Below are 19,658 nucleotides of genomic sequence, written 5' to 3'. Positions count from 1 at the left end.
ATTTCCTGTAATGTGGAAGTAGTCCCGCAAAATGACTATGAGAGCTGGGATGGATATGTTATCATACGCGGATGCCACATCTAAATAGACTACGTCCACCTGCTGCTTACTGTTTAGTGCTTGCTGGATCCTTAGCAGTGTCCCCATGAGGTTGGTGATGGTCGATCTCTGCGGAAGTACTGAGTGCAGGTATTCTGGCCTGTGCTTAAAGCAATGCTCGATGATGGTGTGCAGGATTGTTTTTTCAAAGATTTTTTGCAATGAGCATCCGATAGCGATTGGTCTGAAGTCTTTTGCAGATTTTGGGTTTTTTATTTTGGGGATAGGTTTTACAAAATAGCTTTTCCACAGCTTCGGGAAGTTCTCCTCCATCAAAATTCTCTGGAATATGTGTAGTAGTACATCGATGATGTAACAGCTACAGATTTTGATCATAAATAGTGGGAAATTATCTGGCCCAATTGTTGCTTTATTTGGGAGGCTGTTGATTGCACTTTTTAAGTTGTCTCTGCTAATACTGATTTCCTTTAGATGTCCATTGTTAGTGACAATCCGATTACTATTGATAGATTCCTTAAACCCCTTGATTACATCTTGTATCCTGTTATTGTTTGCTTCGCTGTCAATTTGGTTTTCCTTGAGGGGTGTTCCGAAAGTGGCTTCGGTCCATTCCTTAAAGGATGCCTCAGTCATTTTATGCGCGAGGTTTTTTTTGCTGACAATTCTTTTGCCTTTTTTTAGTTTTGCTTTAGCCATATCTATGTGTGCCCGTTTCTTCTCCTTCATGAACCGTGCTCTTTCATGTTTGTACCGGGTGTGGTCCTCTGGATGTCTAGTTCTTTTCCATTTCCTGAACAATTTTTGCTTATTTTTGAAGATTGCTTTCAACTGTGAGTTGAACCAGGGCTTTGCCCTGTCTGATAATTTAATTTCCTTAGATGCTCCTTCTTCAGCCATATGCATGAGTGATTGTGAGAGCGCTGATAAGGCATCATCAGTGCCCAAAAGGTATAGGTTTTGCCAATTATATGCCATCAGATGTTTCAGAATGACGTCACTTTTAATATATTTTGATGAGAAAAGTATCTTTGTATCGCTTTTTGGATGCGGACCAGTTTGGCGGATGTCCCGGATTCTTCTTAAAGTGGCTTCACACGTGAGCGGTTGGTGATCCGAAGTGAATTTCATGTAGCTATTCCTCAACTTTATATCTGGGGTATTGTAGTATATGAGATCTAGGCACTGAGTTCCTCTTGTTGCTGGTGTTTTCAATTGGATCATGTTTAAAGCATTCATTGTATCGTCCAACTCGCTTTTTGCCTCCCGATGTTTTGGTAGTGGCATATTGAGGTCCCCCATTATGATTGTGTCTGTGTTCGTGCTCAGATTTGAGGTGAGCCACGTAAGAAGCTCGGCTCTGTTTTCTTTAGTGTGTTCCGGTGGTAGGTATATTACGCCTAATTGCAATCTCCTCGTTTCCTTGCCAAGAGTGGCAATGATAGCCTCGAAATTCTTCGATTGCGCCTCGAGTTCTTTGACTACAGAAAATCCTTTCTTGAAAAGAATCATTACACCGCCTCCTCTTTTACCCTCTCTTCCATTTGCGATGCAGTTGTAACCGGAGGAGTGTGCAAGGGCGTCCAGGTGTCTATTATTATGGAGCCATGTTTCAACTAAGCATACGCAGTCATTCTCCGAGTTGAGTAGTAAGGTTTGTAGTGCGTGTAGCTTATTCGATATACTTCTTACGTTTTGCAAGAAGATAATGATCCGGTTCGAGTCTTTTGCGAGAGAAAAATTGACTGTTGATTGCTATTGGGCTCTTCGTAGGTTCGCGGTGCTGTTCCTAATTGTGGGCCTCCCAGCCCTTTCTCTATATGTCTTCACCAGCGTTCCTAATGGCCAGATGTTTCTGTCCAAGAGCCGTCCTTCACTATTTAGTGGGCAGGAGAGTATGAAAGAGGAATATGCAGGATGTCGTGTGCGTATTTGCTTGACCTCTACATCCATCCCCAATCCTCTGTCGCACATTTCTTTAATAAGATTTGGACCTGTCTGCGGATTGAGTCTTGAAATAAATATCTTTCCTCTGGTTTGTACAGAGGATATGTTAAATCTGTCGGCAAGCCTCTGACTGTGTCCCGCAACACGATTAGTTGTGGTCTCGGTTCTATTGTGCTCATCATTGATTTGATTCGTTTTTTGAACCCTATAGTCCGCGAGATTGTTCTCAAACATGGATTGATTTGCGCGAGAGGGTATCGATGGGGCAGATTCACTCGTCTTGTTCTGTTGCGGTGCCTTCTGTCTAATGGTCGCAATCTGCGCAAAGGTAGGTTGTCTAGTAAACCCAGCATTTATTTCAGTCGTCAATGTGCTCTGGGGGTTGTCATTGGTTGATAGGGAGAGGGGACTAGCATTTGCGAGGTCTATTCTTGTTTCTGGCCTAGTCGTGTGGTCTTTCTCAGTGGAGATTTCAGATCTTGACACTCTTAGACGCAGTAGTGACTCGCCTCCCTCATTTTTAAAGTTATTATTCCTATCATTTCTTGCTTTTCCCTTAGTATCCCTCTGTAATTTGGATGTCTGCGTATGCTGATCTGTTCGTGCCTTATCCGCCTCCTTATATTGGGCCCTATTTTCTTGTTTTTTCATAGCTAGTACAGCAGTGTCGATTTTTCTATCCGTTAGTTGTAACTGCGCTAATAGTGTGTTCAATTTTTCCTCTAATAACTTTTGACTTCTGCTGATTTTAATGTTTTGCTCCCTTAGTTCATTGTTCTCCTCTTGGATCTCACGTAGGGCCCTGTACATCGGAGAGAGGAGCTCTGTTAAGTAATATTCGTGATTACTTGTGTAGGGTTCCGAGCCGCAGTGTTGTTTTTTCTCAGTTCCATTGCAATGAGGGCTTTCTGCAACACGCTGTACAACGAAGTTTGACATTTTTTCAGTGTCTTGGGTTCTGCTAAGAAGTCTCCGATGTTCGCAGTCATCTGGACATGCGTCGCACCCTAGTATTTCCGTTATCGAGTCACCTATGACATTAATTGGTTCTTCGGGTATCCCAGAGCAGATACCTTGAGAGGAGTCCGTAGGCTCGCGTTCGCTGCAGGCGTCATCGCCCGACTCGCCTTCGCTAGACTCTTCTTTAGATGGCTTATTTACCCGTTCACCCCCATCGTTCCCTTTCTTGGATTTACAAGTTAGACAAAGAAATTTCTTCTTCCTAGCTCGATTAAGTCGAGCTATGTCCACCGAGGAGCAACATCTTCCAATAACCGCCTTGCATCCGCTGCATTTAATAGCGCATTTGCTCACTTTTTGGCATATATTACATATTTGATCAGTTGCTTCTGATCCCTGTTTTTCCATATTTTGTAATCCAGACATGTGTTTCCCTTTAGCTTTTAAGGTCGCTCTTTCCCTAAGGGCAAAAGAAGTATAGTGAGCTACTGTAACTTTACTAAAGCCTTTCTGCCCACCTATTAAGGGGAAGTACAGCGGGAGGTATGACCTTGTAGTGATTTCGAAAGACTACCCTCGGTAAGCGGACACGTTGCGTTTATACGAACTAGAAAATGTCCGATCAGGTATTCGCAGATTTAATCTTTAGAAATCATATTTACCTGCATGCTTTCGTCTTCTGTTCATACTTGTTTCAAAAGCTGGAGAAGAGAGCTACCCACTGATATCAATTACAACTAGTTTAACACTTTTAATCCATACTAAATTAAGGTAAAAAGCGGAGCACATAATTCCTCAGTTAGTCAACTTCCGCCACCTAGCGGATCTCCAAATTTTTTAGATATCTAATAGCTTTAGATATCCTAGCGGATATCTAAAGCTATCTGTTGAAATTTGTGCTGTACTAGGTAACTCGTTATAAAGGAAAGTTTGTTTAGCTGTGAGAATTAAAAACATTGCATTAGCCATGCAGTTTAAATCCAGCTGTCAGGATTTAAACTGCATAGAAGAAAGAGCAAAAATAGAGGAAAGGAGAAGACCGCCATTATAAAATGTGTACAGTTGTTATTAAGTTGAATTGCATGTTCAATTGCTCAACCAATGTACGTATATACATTTCTAAAATCCAGCACCTCTCAATCGCTTTGGTTACCGGATTTTAAACAGTTTGTTATTATTATTATTTTCAAATTAAAAAAACAAATATTTATTCATTATTTTTATATGGAATAGTTTTCTCTCCAACTGGACCCCCCAAACAAGAAAATAGAAATATTTCCACAACTTATAAGAACGTTTCTCACGATTTGTCATTTTAAAATGGTTCTGACAGGAAAGTGTTTGCATGATACCTTCAGTTTTTGCTGTTTATTTAATGACATCGGCTTATGAATTCATAGGTTTTGTCATAAGCATAAGTAAGGAATAGTTTATAAATCGTTTTCATAAAGAGTCGGTTAACTTTAATTAATAAAATCTTAAAATTAAAATTAAAATTTATTTTTAGAAGAAAAATTTGAAAATACTAAAAAAAGGCAATGATATCAAACTGAAATGACTACCTTCTCATTTCGCAAATAAATAATTATGTTATTGTTACACACTAGATTACGTTCGGATAAGGAAGTGACAGCGGGCTCTTATGCTGTTGATGAAAGTATATAGGTTGGTGGTGTCTAAGCATATTCTTTTAGGAGAGTCGTTTAAATGTTTACATGGTTCCGGGACATAATTGACGACTGGCAATTTGCCTCGGTAGAGCAGCCCATACATGCTCTTGGAAAACAAATTTCGAAATATCAGCCTTCTGGCGTTATGACTCTTGTCGATCTGAATAAACCCTCCACTGGAACTGTAGCAAAGATCTTGGCTACCTGTGATTCGCTCGAATTCCATCCTGCTTACTCTCCACCGCATCGAATCGCTCATACGGCGATTAGGTGCCATTGAACCATGGAACGATATGCAGATCTACTTGCTCTTTTTTTTCTTTTTTTGCAAAATCGAAATGCGTGGACCGCGGTTGGAATGCCCTGTTTTAAGAAAATTATATTGACTTATCGGAATACATTTTGTACTCATTTTCATTTTGAATCGGTTACTTGATCTGTGTGCACGATTTCAGTTCCCGTTGCAGAAGTGTGCAAGCTCCACCTAAACCTTAACTTTTGTCCACTTTAAGTAAACCTTAACTTCCGTTATTATGACCTATGTTTGCAGAAACTTCTTTTTAATTGTTTTCGACCAGCCCTGTTAATTATCTCCTAATTGCCGAAGCGCCTGTGCTCGGTTTTCCGAGGCAATAAACGATGCGTGCGTGGTTGACGTGTTCAAACGACTCGAGCCAAATTTATCCATGAAATTCTCATTTCATTAGCACACCAAACAGTTGAATATTTTGCATCCCCCGATGGTATTTTATTCGTCATTTAGGAAACATTACAGATGATGACCAAGTCGGCATTCCTTCTAAACCTGCGGTTTTGAAATGATACGCGAACATCAAAATTACCGCAGTCAACTCTTTCTCTCTGACTCTCATTCAAGTGAAACGCATATCTCCAAGAAGCGTCAAAGGCTTTTCATCATTTTAAATCATTCATGCTTGCTATTCAAGGTTAATTTTGATCGCTAATGACATTTTCAGCGGTATTTTCCGACATTTGCGGTTGCTAATCTGAAAAGCGAGAAAAAATGTACAGTAATGGAATCAAATTTGAAATCACCAACTTAAACATTTAATTCTAGAATTTCCTTAATTGCGAATAAATGAAATCTGTCAAAGCATGGGAGGAAAATAAGAAATATAGTTTTCGATAAAAAAAAGCAGAGTTCTAATAATAATAAAGGATTTATCTATAAAATTTATAACCGGATGCTCCAATGCTTGCATATTTTCCTTTAAAAGGCAATCGTATCTGTTCCAGTTAGAAAATAGCCTCAAACCACAATCTTTTCAAATCACCACCTCTAAATCTTCTCGAAATGGCTTATACGTAGCATATTTTCCCATTTATTTTCGCACTACTAAGGTGTAAATAAATGATATTGGAATGATTTTTTCTTCAAAAGTGTGCATTGTATTTAAACTCTAAAAAAAGTGATGTATTTTTTTATTATTATTTTCAGCATTGCCCATAGTAGCTCTTCTGATTTATGGTAATCGTAAAACGGGTTTCTATATTCATTGGGGAATTACATGGGGGGTAAATTCAAAATTTTAGCACTGCGTTCCATTTACTGTACCTGGAATAGTAATAACTTTCCCATCTATACGGATATCGGACTTCTGACTTTAAATTTCTCTTTAAAGAACTCGGTGGATCTCGGTGCTTACAACGGCAAAGAGTAATAATATAAATCTCCATAAATGGAGAATACTTTGATTCCCCAAGGAAGATACGGATGTTAAATATTTAGGAAACCGCTACAGAAAATTGAATGCGAAACTATTCTGAAATTTTGAAACTACAGAAATTGGAATTGGAGTTTGTGGATTAACCGCTAAGACCAATAAAATATCAGTCGAAATATCTCGAGGAACTTTAAAAGTGTTTCAACCTTTTTTATAAACGTATAATAAAAATTATCTCCATACGTGTTTTTAGGGCAAATATCTCTCGAGCCTTATGACCTTGTTTTATCTACCGATGTTTTCCGGATTTTTTCCTGCAAATATAATATATATATTATACTATATTGACAGTGCTGCAACTCCCAAACAAAGTTCATTAAATTCCTCATAATTCGTCATATTCTGGTTATATTTTCCACAATAATATATATAAAAAGGAGCTTTGAGAAACTAAAAGCACGTTACCTTATCTGAAGATAATTCCTAATATCAATAATCCAATTCTCGCTCTACAGTACAAAAGATCATCCTCCTCAGTCTAATGTAATGCAGTAGCGAAAATATGACATTCAAAGACGCAGATAACTGGGTCAAACATTAGTTGTGAGTAACCTTATTTATAAACTTATTAACTACACTGATTATCCAATTTATCAGACCCATAGAGGTTAGGACTATACGCAACAATACCAGAAAAATATGTAAATCGAAAGTTTTAGGTGGTGTGGGACGTGCGCAGGAAAATTCTATAATGCTGTGTGACCTTAGAAGTGCCCAGATCACCTTACGGGAAAAGGGAAACGGACACTGTGACACGGATTTCCAAAGCGGTATGATTATCGGTATAGAACCTGTAGTACTTAGTACCCTGCATGAGTCGAAGTTTGAGAAGGTGAAAGAAGATACTTGCTTATATTAGACTTGAATTTTTGTAAATTGTAATTTTCGGGAAATACTTATGAAGGGAGGTTGTTCCAGAAAGTTGAAGTTGAAGGAATAAATGAGCAAGAAGGAAAGTTGGTTCTGTGAGTTTGAAGTTGGACAGTAAAAGGATACGGATGGGAAGCAAGTTTTCGGATTGGTTTGGGAAAGAGAGCGAAAATTACAGAAACCAATTCAGAAGAACAATGCCCATGGACGTTTATATAAGAAAAGCATGCAGCCGAAAGAGAACGTCTATGAGACAGAGAGTGGAGAGACTTTGTTAGAGTTTGAGCCATTTATTAATCTAACTGCGCTCTTTTGTCTTTTGAATTAAATCTAGAAGACTAAGAGAAGTTATGGGAGCACCGCCCCAGATGTTGGAACAATATTCTATGCTAGGGTGGAAGAAGTCAGGGTAATCCCTAATAGAAATATATAATCTTGTATAGAAATCTGAGTATCATCGAAGATAAGAATAAGAGCAGAAGAATCCTTTTTGCTAGATATAAGACAAGGACTGAGTTTTAGAAGGATTGAAATCATCTAAGTTATCTCTGTCCCACTGAGTAATTACCTGGAGATCAGTAATTAAGGAGTTGGTAGTGGATATTCGACAAGTTGAAGCTGTTTAGGGCAGGGGTTTCTCAAACTGGAAGGTGGAATGCCATGTGCTATCATCAGCGAAACTATGGATAGGATTTCTGGTCAATGGAAAAAATGCCATTAATATACACGGGGAAAACGGTGCGAAAAAGAACTGAATCTTGAGGAACATTTTCATTAGTTTTGAAGTTAGAAGACAGAGCCGTCTACCATCCCCCGCACTGAATGACCAGAGAGAAAACCGGATACCCAATTACAAAAACAATTGGAAAACCATAAGGCGGAAGCTTATTTAGAATACCTTTCTGCTAAACTTGATCAAAAGTTTTTATAATGTCAAGAGAAACTGCTTAGGTTAATTTGTCCATAGATGACTAACATAAGGCAGTATATCTCCAGTGGAGGGACAGTGACGGACTCCATAACGGCGATGATTGATCAGATGGAAAGTTTATAGATATAGAAGTAGGCAGTTAATAGATTTCTCCAGTATTTTAGAAAGAGTAGAAGTTGGTGCAATGGGTCGATAATTCAGTGGGAGGGATTTGTCACCCCTTTTTAGAAACTGGCTGGATATGAGCGAAACTGAGGACATTTTTGTTACACGAATGGTCCAGCATTTCATTCGTTGTGTCGGTTTTCAACGTCTTGGTAACTTCATGCCACCTCTTGTCGAACCAGTGATTTGTCTTAACAGAAGTACAACTAGCTACTCGAACATTGTGCTTCTAAATTCTGTTAACTAGATTAAAACTAAAAATAGAAATTAAAACCGAAGGTATTGTCTTCTTCTTATGATTATTATTTGCCTTTCAATGTATTAGGACTTTTGTTCTATAAGCTGAGGATTCGAATTTAGGCCTTTTTCACCCGGAGAAGGAAAGATAGTGATTGTAACCACTGTGCTACCCACGCGGACGTAAAACAGATCGGTCACATTTTATTCGTTTAGTCTATGAAGCATAACTTTCTATGATTTTTATTTTATGTCTAAAAGTATTGTTGTGGATGGCATGCTTACTAGACATCTCTATCTTTTCAGGTCCCCCAGAAGCGGTACACAATTGCACCGTAGTAAACCACACAGAAGAATCCATTCACGTGGAGTGCATGGATGGTTACAACGGAGGGCTCACCCAAGTTTTTATCATCGAAGTCTACGAAGCCGAACAGAGGAACATGAAAAAAAATTTGAGCTCGCCACTACCCGTGTTTGTAGTTCAGGGGTTGCCCAGTGGAGCGAATCTAAAATTAATTATTTACTCTAGAAATTCGAAAGGACGTAGTGCACCAGTGGTTCTGTCGGCGACTACGTTACAAAGGGCGGAAAAGTTGACAGGTGAGTGAAGATTAGTAGATCTTAAATTGTATCCACCATCTGTTCAGGATTGTTTTAAAGTATTGTACTTCGATCGATAGCTAAATTTCCAATCGATAGATATACACTACACGGCCCGTGGGCTTCTTTTATGAGGCTCTCTGCCTCCTTTGAACATCAGTGGCAAATCGGATTTGTGGCTATAATAGCGTGTGCCCGGCTTTAATCATTTCATCCATTAATATCACAGTAAAGTTAAAATGCGGTAAAATGATTGCAATTACTAAATTATGTAGTATGATGGATTCATACTGCTCGCTTTTGCATAATGATTCTACATAAATGATGTCAAAAATATTTATCCAGAAAGGGAACACGTGATGATGTCTTCATCACGAAAATACCAATACCCATGAGTTTATGTAGGGGTAACCTAACCACCACTGTTCTTCATGCGGAGATGTAAGGTGTTGCTGCTGATGTACCATTGAAAAAACTACGCATAATTGCCAAAATAATAGAAATTAACGCTTTCATTTTGGATTGTGCGAATTTATACTCGCTCTGAGCATTTTTACAATGCCTGTATGTTGATTGATCCATAAGATGAACATCGAAAGGGCAGTCCTCTCATTCCTTAATAATAATTGTTATTTTGTATTATCTTCGTTTGTAAATCTTGTCATATTTTTGGTTCCATAAGCAACGTATTTAAATGTAAAACAGATGTGAAACGTTTTTGTTTGCTTAAGAAACAATTCCTGTAATTAAGAGCATCATTATACTTTGGTTAACGTAAATAATGATGCCAATTAAAGTGTTTTATCTTTCTGTAAATTCGCATTACATAGTTTAATGTGAGGTTAGCAACTTCATCACGTGATGTGGTACGCTTCTTTCAGCCACTAACCGAAGTTTTTAATCATGCCTATACCATCTGGAAGAGCACTTTGGTAGAACTAAGAGGGATTTTTTTTAATCGTTCTTTTAATGTTTCCTTTCTGACAAACCCCATAATTAGTTAGGGGTGTAGTTAATCAAATTCTCACTTCCCCATGAAATTTGCCTCGAGCAATAGCTCTGCCAGTTATCTCAGAGAAAACAGTTGGCCGTTCTCATTTGCCAAATACTTAAAATGTTTTTAAAAACAAACGCAGTTATAAGGATAATGAGCGGCAAAGTTCTGTTTAATGAAGCTAAGAGTTGGAATAACAAACAAATTTACTGGTGGAAAAATAAGAGAGTGCCATTTCAATCAAGGCCATTTTTATTATTTCTTTAAGCTTTCTTAATTGCCTCTCCTCTGGGCAGCTGGAATTTCGAGTGATTCCTTTTAGAGAGATTGCTTGACTTAGAAGCTTGTACCTGTCCCAGCTTTAATTTGTATTTTCCTCCTTTAATTAAAATCCTGATCGTCTTCACTGTTTACTGGATGCATTAAAGAGGCTGCAGTAATGGATGAGGTAGCTTTAGGGCTTTATCAAAAACAGTAAACGATATTTTTTAAATTAATATTCACTGCCCAATTTATGGAAAATACGAAGTATCGTCGAACAGCTACAAAAAGCAATTAGTCAGATGGAAGAGTTAAGAAAAAAATAGCAAGATGTCATAAATTTAGACAGTTGGGAAGCTTTGGGAACCTGATCTTTGAGGATGCATATTTTCGTTAGTACATTTCAAGAGGAAAAACTGTTTTGAAATTTCATCCTTCCGTCTGTCTGTACATTTTTCACGCTTTTCAGTGACTTCGCTAAATATCAATAGACGTGAAGGCATAAGGCCTGACTTTCACCGAAGTTATAGAGTTTCTTTTCATTGTCTTAATGATCAGTCAGTCGTGAAGTATATAAAAAAATAAGTAAAAATAAACAGATTTTACTAGGTAATGCGCTTTGTTTCCCCTTGTTCTATTAATACTTTATGCCTATATCCAAACTCGTAAGTGTGGTTATTTTTGCTAGTGAACTGAACTTTGGTCAGATTTCCAAACTACCGTTTAAGAAACCTGGATTCACTTTCCTTAATGTCCATATCTAATTCCCATAAAACACGTTTAATTAAACGTGTTTTATGGTGATACCCTGACCGTATTCTCAAATGCTGTCATTGAAATTCTGGTTATTTGCTGACTACTTCTGTCATCACTAGTTAGTTATTTCTCTATTTATAACAACCACTATTGATATCGTATGCACTAGACTGTGATATTTGAAATTTAAAACTGGAAGGTAGGTATCGATTCGACGAGTACCCTCTTACTCTCCAAGTCCCTTTGGGGATAGATGTGACAAAAGGAGAGGTCGCAGTGAAAAACAATGATAGCAAGAAAAGAGAGATACCAATATTTACGATTTTCCAAACTCTCCATAGAGAACTACTGTCAGGAAGATTCCCCCAAAACGGGGAACTCCTGGAGTAAGCCTACCCCGCCCTGGTTCAGTGGGCCTCCAACTGACTCACACCAAGGATTCTCACTCGGTGAGCTTCCCCTTAATTAACGGGGCAGTAACCTTCCCACTACTGCAAGTAACCAGTGGTTTAGATTTCCACTGACCACTTAAACTAAGTGGAACTTCGCTGTTCCACTTAGTCCTATAATAAAGCTAAAAAACATACAGCCCTGAAATCTAACTCTGAAATCTTAGCTTAACTGTGACTTGTCTCTGCACCAGCCTACACAGCTGTGCTGGCATATGCTATTGTTAACCTAATTGCAGGTACAAATCCGGCAATTTCGTTAGCAGATTAATCCGAAGATCCAGATGCATTCTGATCCAAACCGTCTGAGTGACAGGACGCTCTATTCTACGCCCCACAATAGTCACAGCTGGCTAAAGAATCTGCTGAATCGAGTTTTAATGGCATTAATGGAAGATGTCGGTAAACCATTCGCCAGGCTGCATCACAGAGATTTTCATATCCCAGATCTTATGGATACTGTTATACACATAACAGATGTCGTGTCCGTCCTTGGGTCAAATCGTAGTGCATCATCTAGGGTTCTGTGGATATCTAGTAATGCCCAGTAACTAGTTTTGTTGTTTGAAGACACAACGAGCTGTCATCGTGTGGAAGTTAATTTATTTGCATCCTGAAAAAGTTGTGTCATGGCCTCTGCTTGGAGCCTTCGCTGTTCCACAAGGGTCTTTGCCACATTGTCTGTTAGCAAAAAAAAAATATTCGTTACCTGAAAGAGATTGTACGCCAGACGCAACCAACAAAATTCGGGAATGCAAATCTTCCTGTTCTTTACTGTTAAACAGATATCTTTGTTTGACATCTTGAAACTTTCGGCTCCAGAAAAATTTGAGGAACTTACTGTGTAATGTGTGTTCATTCCATGTGCTTGTGCTAGCGATATTTAACATGTGGATCAGGGCCAGCACTCTCCGCGGCTTGGTAACTGTCCCAGCTAAAGGAAGTGCGTCTGGTATCCAAATGGCCAATTATTTTCCTGCAATTTCTTTGAGCATCTTCATTGGGAATACAGGACCCTCTGAAAGGGAACCCCGAAAGATTTTCGCAAATCTCTCCGAACTCTAATTATCTGCGGAATGCCATTGACATACCCCGTTCCCCATAACTTAATTTTACCTGAGAACAAGCTAAACTGTTTAAAAAAAGTCGAAGGAATTTCGGAAAGAGCAACCGTTGCTTGCTGTTATTATCAAATAATCCACGTATACTGAAAGCTTGCAAGCCTTCTCCACCCCCGGCACCGGAACAATATAGCAGTGACTTCAGAACCACGCGAAAGCTCTAATTCATAGAAGAAGTTACCATTGATCAAGCGTATATGACACTCCTTATAAAGATTACAAAGAGCGTATTGTGTGAACTCGTGCATGCCTTACTTAAAACATTCTGTAGATGTTAATATATGTGCGAGAGGCAATCGAAAGATTTACTGAGGGCTAGAACAGCCACTTACTTTTTGTCGGGCAGTACAGCAACCGGATGTCGTAAAAACTAAAGTTGGTTTCCGTGATTCCCCTGAGAGTAGAAGAGAACGATTGGAATTAACGTCCTTTTGAGGAATAAAAAAAAGCTTGTGCTGGCTGTTGTCAAGTTATTTCTAGTGAAAATAGGTTACATTTTAGTTTCTTTTATTATTTAAGATTTTCTTAATAATTTTTCGAGAACTATCCATATTTATTAATTTTTCAATGGAATATTAATTATTACATTATTTCTATTAAACTTAATATACCATGAAAAATTATAACCATTTGGTATGAAGAAATGAATCCTTTTTATTTTCAAATAAAATTTAAAACATTTAATAAAACTATATCACGATATATTTTTTTAAATAAAGTTTAAAGCTATTTAGAACGCAAATTAATCAATCTAATATATTTAAAAATGCTATTTTCATGTGAAAAGATTTATTTTCCGTGTAATACGTTAATCTTTCTTTGATATTTTTCAGGAATGCAGGGTATAATCATTATCCGGCCGGTTCTTGGATTACTTATTGGTGTCGTTATAGCTTTGGTAATAATAGCCATTGTCATAGTAATTTCAATGAAAATCAAAAAGAAGAGAAAACAGAAAGGTACAATTTAAATTAAAACTTCATTAGCGTGATCTCTTAATATAAACTCTATAATCGTATTTGCATCAGTTGTTATTTATGAGATAATTTATTTTCAGTTACTATGTTACTTTAATAATACCAGGACTAAAATCTGTCTTGAATGTTCCAGAACCGATTTTTATAATCGAAGAAAAAAAAAAAAAAAAAAAAAAACTGAATTCATTAATCGGAAAGAAAAGTAAACAAATTTTTCAATTTAGATGCAAACCTTAGTTCATTCCTACTGACGGAAATGAGGAAATGAAGTATTTATGACAGTACATCCATCGAGCTGCCCTCATGGGCAGTACAGTTGGTAAAATCGTCGTCCTCCCCATACTTGAGTTCGAGTCCCATTGATGACGAAAGGAATATTTATGTGCCTTTTCACAATGTGGCTGAGTTAGTCGGTCTCAAGCGAGGGTAGCATGGTTTTTCTCCCGGAAACTCGGGTTTTGATTCCAGAAAACAGAAAATCGACGGGACTCGAACTCAGGTCTTTTCCAACGGTGCGGGGAGGACGCCGATTCTACCAACTGTGCTACCCACGAGGGCGAAACCTAAATAAATGTAGAATTTCTGAATATAGAAATGAAAGGTTATCGCTGCTCGGATATTCAAACAAGTGGGTTAATATTTCTAATCCATTTTAGATGTTCCTCCGGACCCGGAACTTTTGAGACAGTTTTTTTTATATTTAACATCCCTTTTACTGTTTCCTGTTTATGTCTGATATCAGGTTGATTGCTGGATCTGTTGATTTTAAGCAAGAAATGCAATCAAAATATGCATTTCTTAGGTTTTTATTGTGTCAAGTGTGGATGAAATTCTGGGAGAAAATGAGAAAAAAACGGAAAATATAAAGCCTAAAAGAATAAAAAACAAAGTCATTTTGCTAAAAAAAAAATTAACTAGTTACGACACATAGATATAAGCCCACAGTGGGTACGGTCTGCTCGGGCAAATGTGAAGAAACTATAAATAATCAGAATGGTTACAGCTCAGCGAACATTTTAAGATCCAGCTCAAACACTAGGATTTCTGTATTAAGGAGATGCTTTTTTAACTGCAATAGAAAAATTAAACGCTACGAAAAATGCACAAGAAAGAGGAATGCATGAAATGAAAACAAATTGCTTTGACAGTTTAAAGTTTTAGAGTTTTCCTTTTTTTAGAGTGAGACCACTAGAATTTTTTAGTTGCGTTAGAGTTTGCCATAAGTTTGCGAAAATAACTGTTCTGACTTCACGCCATGACAAGTAAGATGTGTCATCATCTTTTTCCCTGTGTATATATTTTTACAAAAATAAAACTTGAATGAAAAAAATAAAAAAAATGAAAGGAAACTGAAATAGAAAAAAGTCGATGACCAGCTTACTGGTTAACGGCGGCAACCTAAACTTAATTTTCTTAGATCACTGCTAGCTTGGCAGATGCTAAATATTTGCTTTTGCTGTCAGTAGGCCTAGATGAGTTAGAGAAGTTTAGGCGGTGAAAAAAATTGACAGCGCTAAATGTTTCGAAAAGAGATATCAGTTTTCCATCCAGATGTGATACATTAGCTTCTTAGTATCCCAAAGAAACCCAAAGTAATTATTTCAAGTTCAGGGATATTTTATAAACACAATGAACTCCAATCCTAATGAAGTGCAAGTGCATCACTTTAACTTCATTACATACTTGAATCCCTTACCAGTTTCCGGGTTTATTTGTCTGTAAGACAACTGCTCCTGTCTTTAGTGATTCCATTTCATTTATTTTACACTGGTGTGCAAAACTTAAGGACCAACACAATTTCTAAAGGTTACAACCACAAAATCTTTACTTAAGGTACTCTTTACTGATCACTGTAGATTCAGTCTCAGCAGCGATTCTAGACGTCAGCTAATCTGACGAGAGGTTGGCACACGGTATCACCTCACAAACATCACTGAAAGGAATCGATATGGCGGTCGGGGTGTTCTCGTCTAGGGAGGCGTTATCTTGGATGAACGTACACAACTGCAGATACTGGAAGACGATACTGTAACCGGTGCACGCTACTGTACTGAGGTAATCCTTCCCCATGTGCGTCTGTTCCGATGTGCCATTGGCCCCGAATTCGTGTTTGGGGATGATAACGCCACACCCCATCGCACTCCAGCTGTTGATATGCTTTTGGAAAGTGAGGATATTGTTCGTATGAACTGACCTGCCCGCTCCACGATCTAAATCCCATCGAACACATATAGGACGCTCTGGGGAGACGCCTGGCGGCACGTCCACACACACCAGAAAATGTTCACCAGTTGAAGATAGCGCTGACAGAGGAATGGACGATGTTACAGCAAGAACTTAACAACATTGTTCTAAGTATGGACAGACGGTGCTGTTGTTGTTAATGGGTTTAAAGACACAAGGGCAACTGAGGCCAAATTGTGTCTATTCATCGTTTAATTGCATGACCCTGTATTTGTTAAATTATATACTTTTGTATAGGCCAAACAGACGGTGTAAAGTCAGCATAGACATTAGGGGTGGCCATATTTCCTACTGAGGACCACCTCTTCCCTTTGTTCCATCTTTGGTAGTGATGCATCTGTATCATGGCAGCCAGTGCTATGTTGCCATTTTTGAATAAAGACCCTCTGTACCGTTTTGTTTCCTTCATAATTTCTGTATTTCACAGGGTTCCTTTGGTATGCTTTTTCCATATCCAAGCCACTCCTATGAGAAGTTACAGGTGAAAACCTGACTGGCCTTAAGTTTTGCACGCCAGTATAGTTTTAGACAGATATACTTTATGCTTCTCAGTATAGTTTTAGACAGATATACTTTATTCTTCTGGCACCAGAGGACAATCAACCGAATTATAAACTTGATCCAATACGTGATACAGGCAGCAAAAGAGACACAAAATCAACGTAACTCAAGGGGGAATTGCCAACGGCCATTTCTGTCCGAGCAATGATATCCTATGATGAAATAACAACAGACCAGTAAGTTAGTTATATCGGATCTTCCACGTATATCTGGTTAGGGTCAAGATTAGTGGCCTGTGTCCGAAGCAGTGTTTAATTAGGACAACAGATTTATTCATTTTAATAATTTTCAAGAAAGAAGATTCAAAATTAACATTCAGAGATTTTAAGATTTTTCTTTTTTCTTTTAACAGAATGAGAATTACAAATAGGCTAAGTAGTTGTTGATCTGAGCATTTCCTGGAAAGAACAAAAGAGTGTCCATGATTAAGGTGCTGCAGATTTTTCAAAATAAAGAACGGTCTGTAACACATTGTAAACTCTGCATGTCGATCTCAGCTTCGCCAACACTATAGACACTAATACTTGAAGACCTTTCGTCTAGTGGATATTTCCTTGTTAAGAGGTCGGTGAAAGCGTAAGAGAAGGTTTGGCTAAATCGCCTAGCTGCTCCTTGCCAAACATGATTCCCCATGACCTCAGTTGCCTCTACGCTCAGTCCAAAACAGCATAGAGAGCGTTAATTTCTCAATACGCTATGGCATATTCCCAACATTTCGCTTGAACCGTCTCATTCTTACCCCTGAGCGAACAAAAAAGTGCATAAGAAACTTTTCTGAAGGTAAATAAAAAGTAAACACCGTTTTGATAGTAAACGTGCTCAGCTTAAGAAAGTCTAATATTCAGAACTAAGAACTCGCAGCGCAGAAAATTTTGCATTGTTTCCCTGAAGGAGCAACTGCCATCCGAAGCTGTGCTTCTCTGCAAGTGTGGAAGAGAATTTCAGAAAAACTCATTATATTTTCAGCAAATTCGTGGAGCTCATGAAATCTCATTAGAGATAGCACCCGGAGTTAATTTCCCTAAGGACTCATAAAACGAAGACTTCCTTATCTTAGACTGTTGTTAGCTTAATTATGCTGCAGCCTCTCGTGCTCTATACACAGCCTCTTATACACAATTGATACCCTTTTCTTAAGTTGCCGTGTTTTCTTGAACACTACGACTGTCTAAAAAATGTTTATTTGTGAATATTAAGGTCACGAACTTCTATTAATACAAATAAATGCATTAATATTTCAGCGATAGACCCTTCAATTATATTTAAATTTAAGCATTTTTCCGTTTACGCATTCTTGGTATAAAATCTTCTAGGGATCGCCTCGATAGACAACTATTATCTCTAACAGTGAAAGAAACGGTTACACATTAATTCGCAATGTCATATTAGAGAATATAGAATATCGAGAATTAGAGCTATATAAAAGTGGAAAATAAGCTAGTTAGTAGTGAAAGAAAAGCTGTGTGCCCAAAACAATAAAAGAGAAGCCGCAAAAATTATAATAATAAAATAACAGCTATTATTAAAATTATTATAGCTAATTATCATATAAGGATACATTCAATGGTACGTTACACATTTCAATACATGGAAATAATAATCAGCAAAAGCTATCTGTTTCTGATTTTTCTGAACCTACCAGTAATAGCAGGACTTAATAATATGCCATACTGCTCGGGTCGTAACAGAGTGCCTTGAGGACATAGGTGTGGAAAAGTTGGGTTGGCCAGCCCAGAGTGTTGATATGAACCCTATCGAGCATCTTTGGGATGTATTGGATCCTCGGGTCCTTGCACGTCGAGATCGCCCAAAGAACTGGTGGCTGCGTTAAAGGCCGAGTGGAGGAACATGTCACCTGACGTTTATAAAAAACTGGTTGAGAGTATGCAGCGAAGATTGAAGGCTGTCATAAAAGCAAAATGTGTGAGCACAAAATATTAAATGACAATAACAAAGAACTGACATCCTGCTATCATTAATAAAGAGGAAATTGTCTGCGCAATCTCATTTCTATAACCCGAAGTACAGTTATCGTCCAACTGTGATTATCACTCTGTGTTAAGTCCGATTAATTTAAGTTTGTAATTTTTAATTAATGTTAACGCCATAAAAACCACTTAATTTTGTAGCTTTCTTAGCGCGTAATCTACAAGTGTGTAAAGTTATCCCAGGAAACATATATTAAATTGCTTCTTTACGTGATAAATTTATACTGAGTGCGTAATCCCAGGTGGGCAATAAAAGTCAGTCCTGAATTAGGTCGCTGTAACATATCCGCATTGCCTTCATTTGCTGTTCGAGGTACTACACAGCATAACAACGTAATCAGTAGATGGTAACAAGCAAGTTAGGACTGAGGTCCGCTCTTTCATGATACAGTTAAAGAACAAAATGTGATTGGAAATGATAAAGTGCTAATCAAATAATGGACTTTTAAGGCCACACTGCAAGAAACAATTTATACTTTAAAGGATCACCCCACTGCCTATATATTCATAAATAGAGTAAGAGCATTCATTTCAAAAATACCTTGCATTTATTTCAAAAATATTTATTTCAGTGAATGACAGCCCCAAACACGAGAGGTATTAGAACCTATAGTACTTAGTACCGTGCTTGGTTTGGAGGTTGAGAAGACGAAATAAGATATTTGTTGACATTAGACTTGAACTTCTGCAGACTGTAATTTTCAGGAAATACGTATGAAGGAAGGTTGTTCCAGAAAACGGCAGTTGAATGAATAAACGAGGAAGATGAAAAGTTGGTTCTGTGAGTTTGAAGTTGGACAGTAAATGGGATGTTGGCAGCACGTGTTCGGACTGTTTTGAAAGAGACAGCGTGAATTATAGAAGCCAATTCAGAAGAACAGTGCCGATGGAAGTATTTGTAGAAAAGGCATGCAACAGAAATAGTACATCTATGAGACAGCGAGTGGAGAGACTCTGTTAGAGACGAGTCATTAATTTAACCTAACTGCCCTCTTCTGAATGGAATCAAGAAGCCTGAGAGAAGTTTTGGGGGCGCCACCCCAGCTGTGGCAACAATATTCCATGGTATGGCGGATTTGCAATTGTACAGAGTGAACAGCTATTTGGAAGAAAAGTAACGTC

General features: G+C 38.0%; 1 protein-coding gene across 3 annotated transcripts in view; it reads left to right on the top strand.

The window, feature by feature from the left end:
• The window catches only part of LOC150080059 (protein turtle-like), an 886,305-nt gene that overhangs the window by 847,644 nt on the left and 19,003 nt on the right, over positions 1-19,658 (top strand). For all 3 annotated transcript variants that reach the window (XM_090381137.1, XM_090381139.1, XM_090381138.1), the window contains 2 exons: positions 8,889-9,185; positions 13,600-13,725. In XM_090381137.1, coding sequence (XP_090237263.1) covers positions 8,889-9,185; positions 13,600-13,725 — 423 coding nt within the window. The remainder of the gene's footprint in view (positions 1-8,888; positions 9,186-13,599; positions 13,726-19,658) is intronic.

The sequence above is a fragment of the Mastigoproctus giganteus genome, chromosome 9, assembly GCF_048544385.1.
Source record: "Mastigoproctus giganteus isolate SK-2022 chromosome 9, ASM4854438v1, whole genome shotgun sequence".
Lineage (NCBI taxonomy): Eukaryota > Metazoa > Arthropoda > Arachnida > Uropygi > Thelyphonidae > Mastigoproctus > Mastigoproctus giganteus.
Note: the sequence above shows the minus strand (reverse complement) of the source record. Positions and strands in the feature narration are given on the sequence as shown.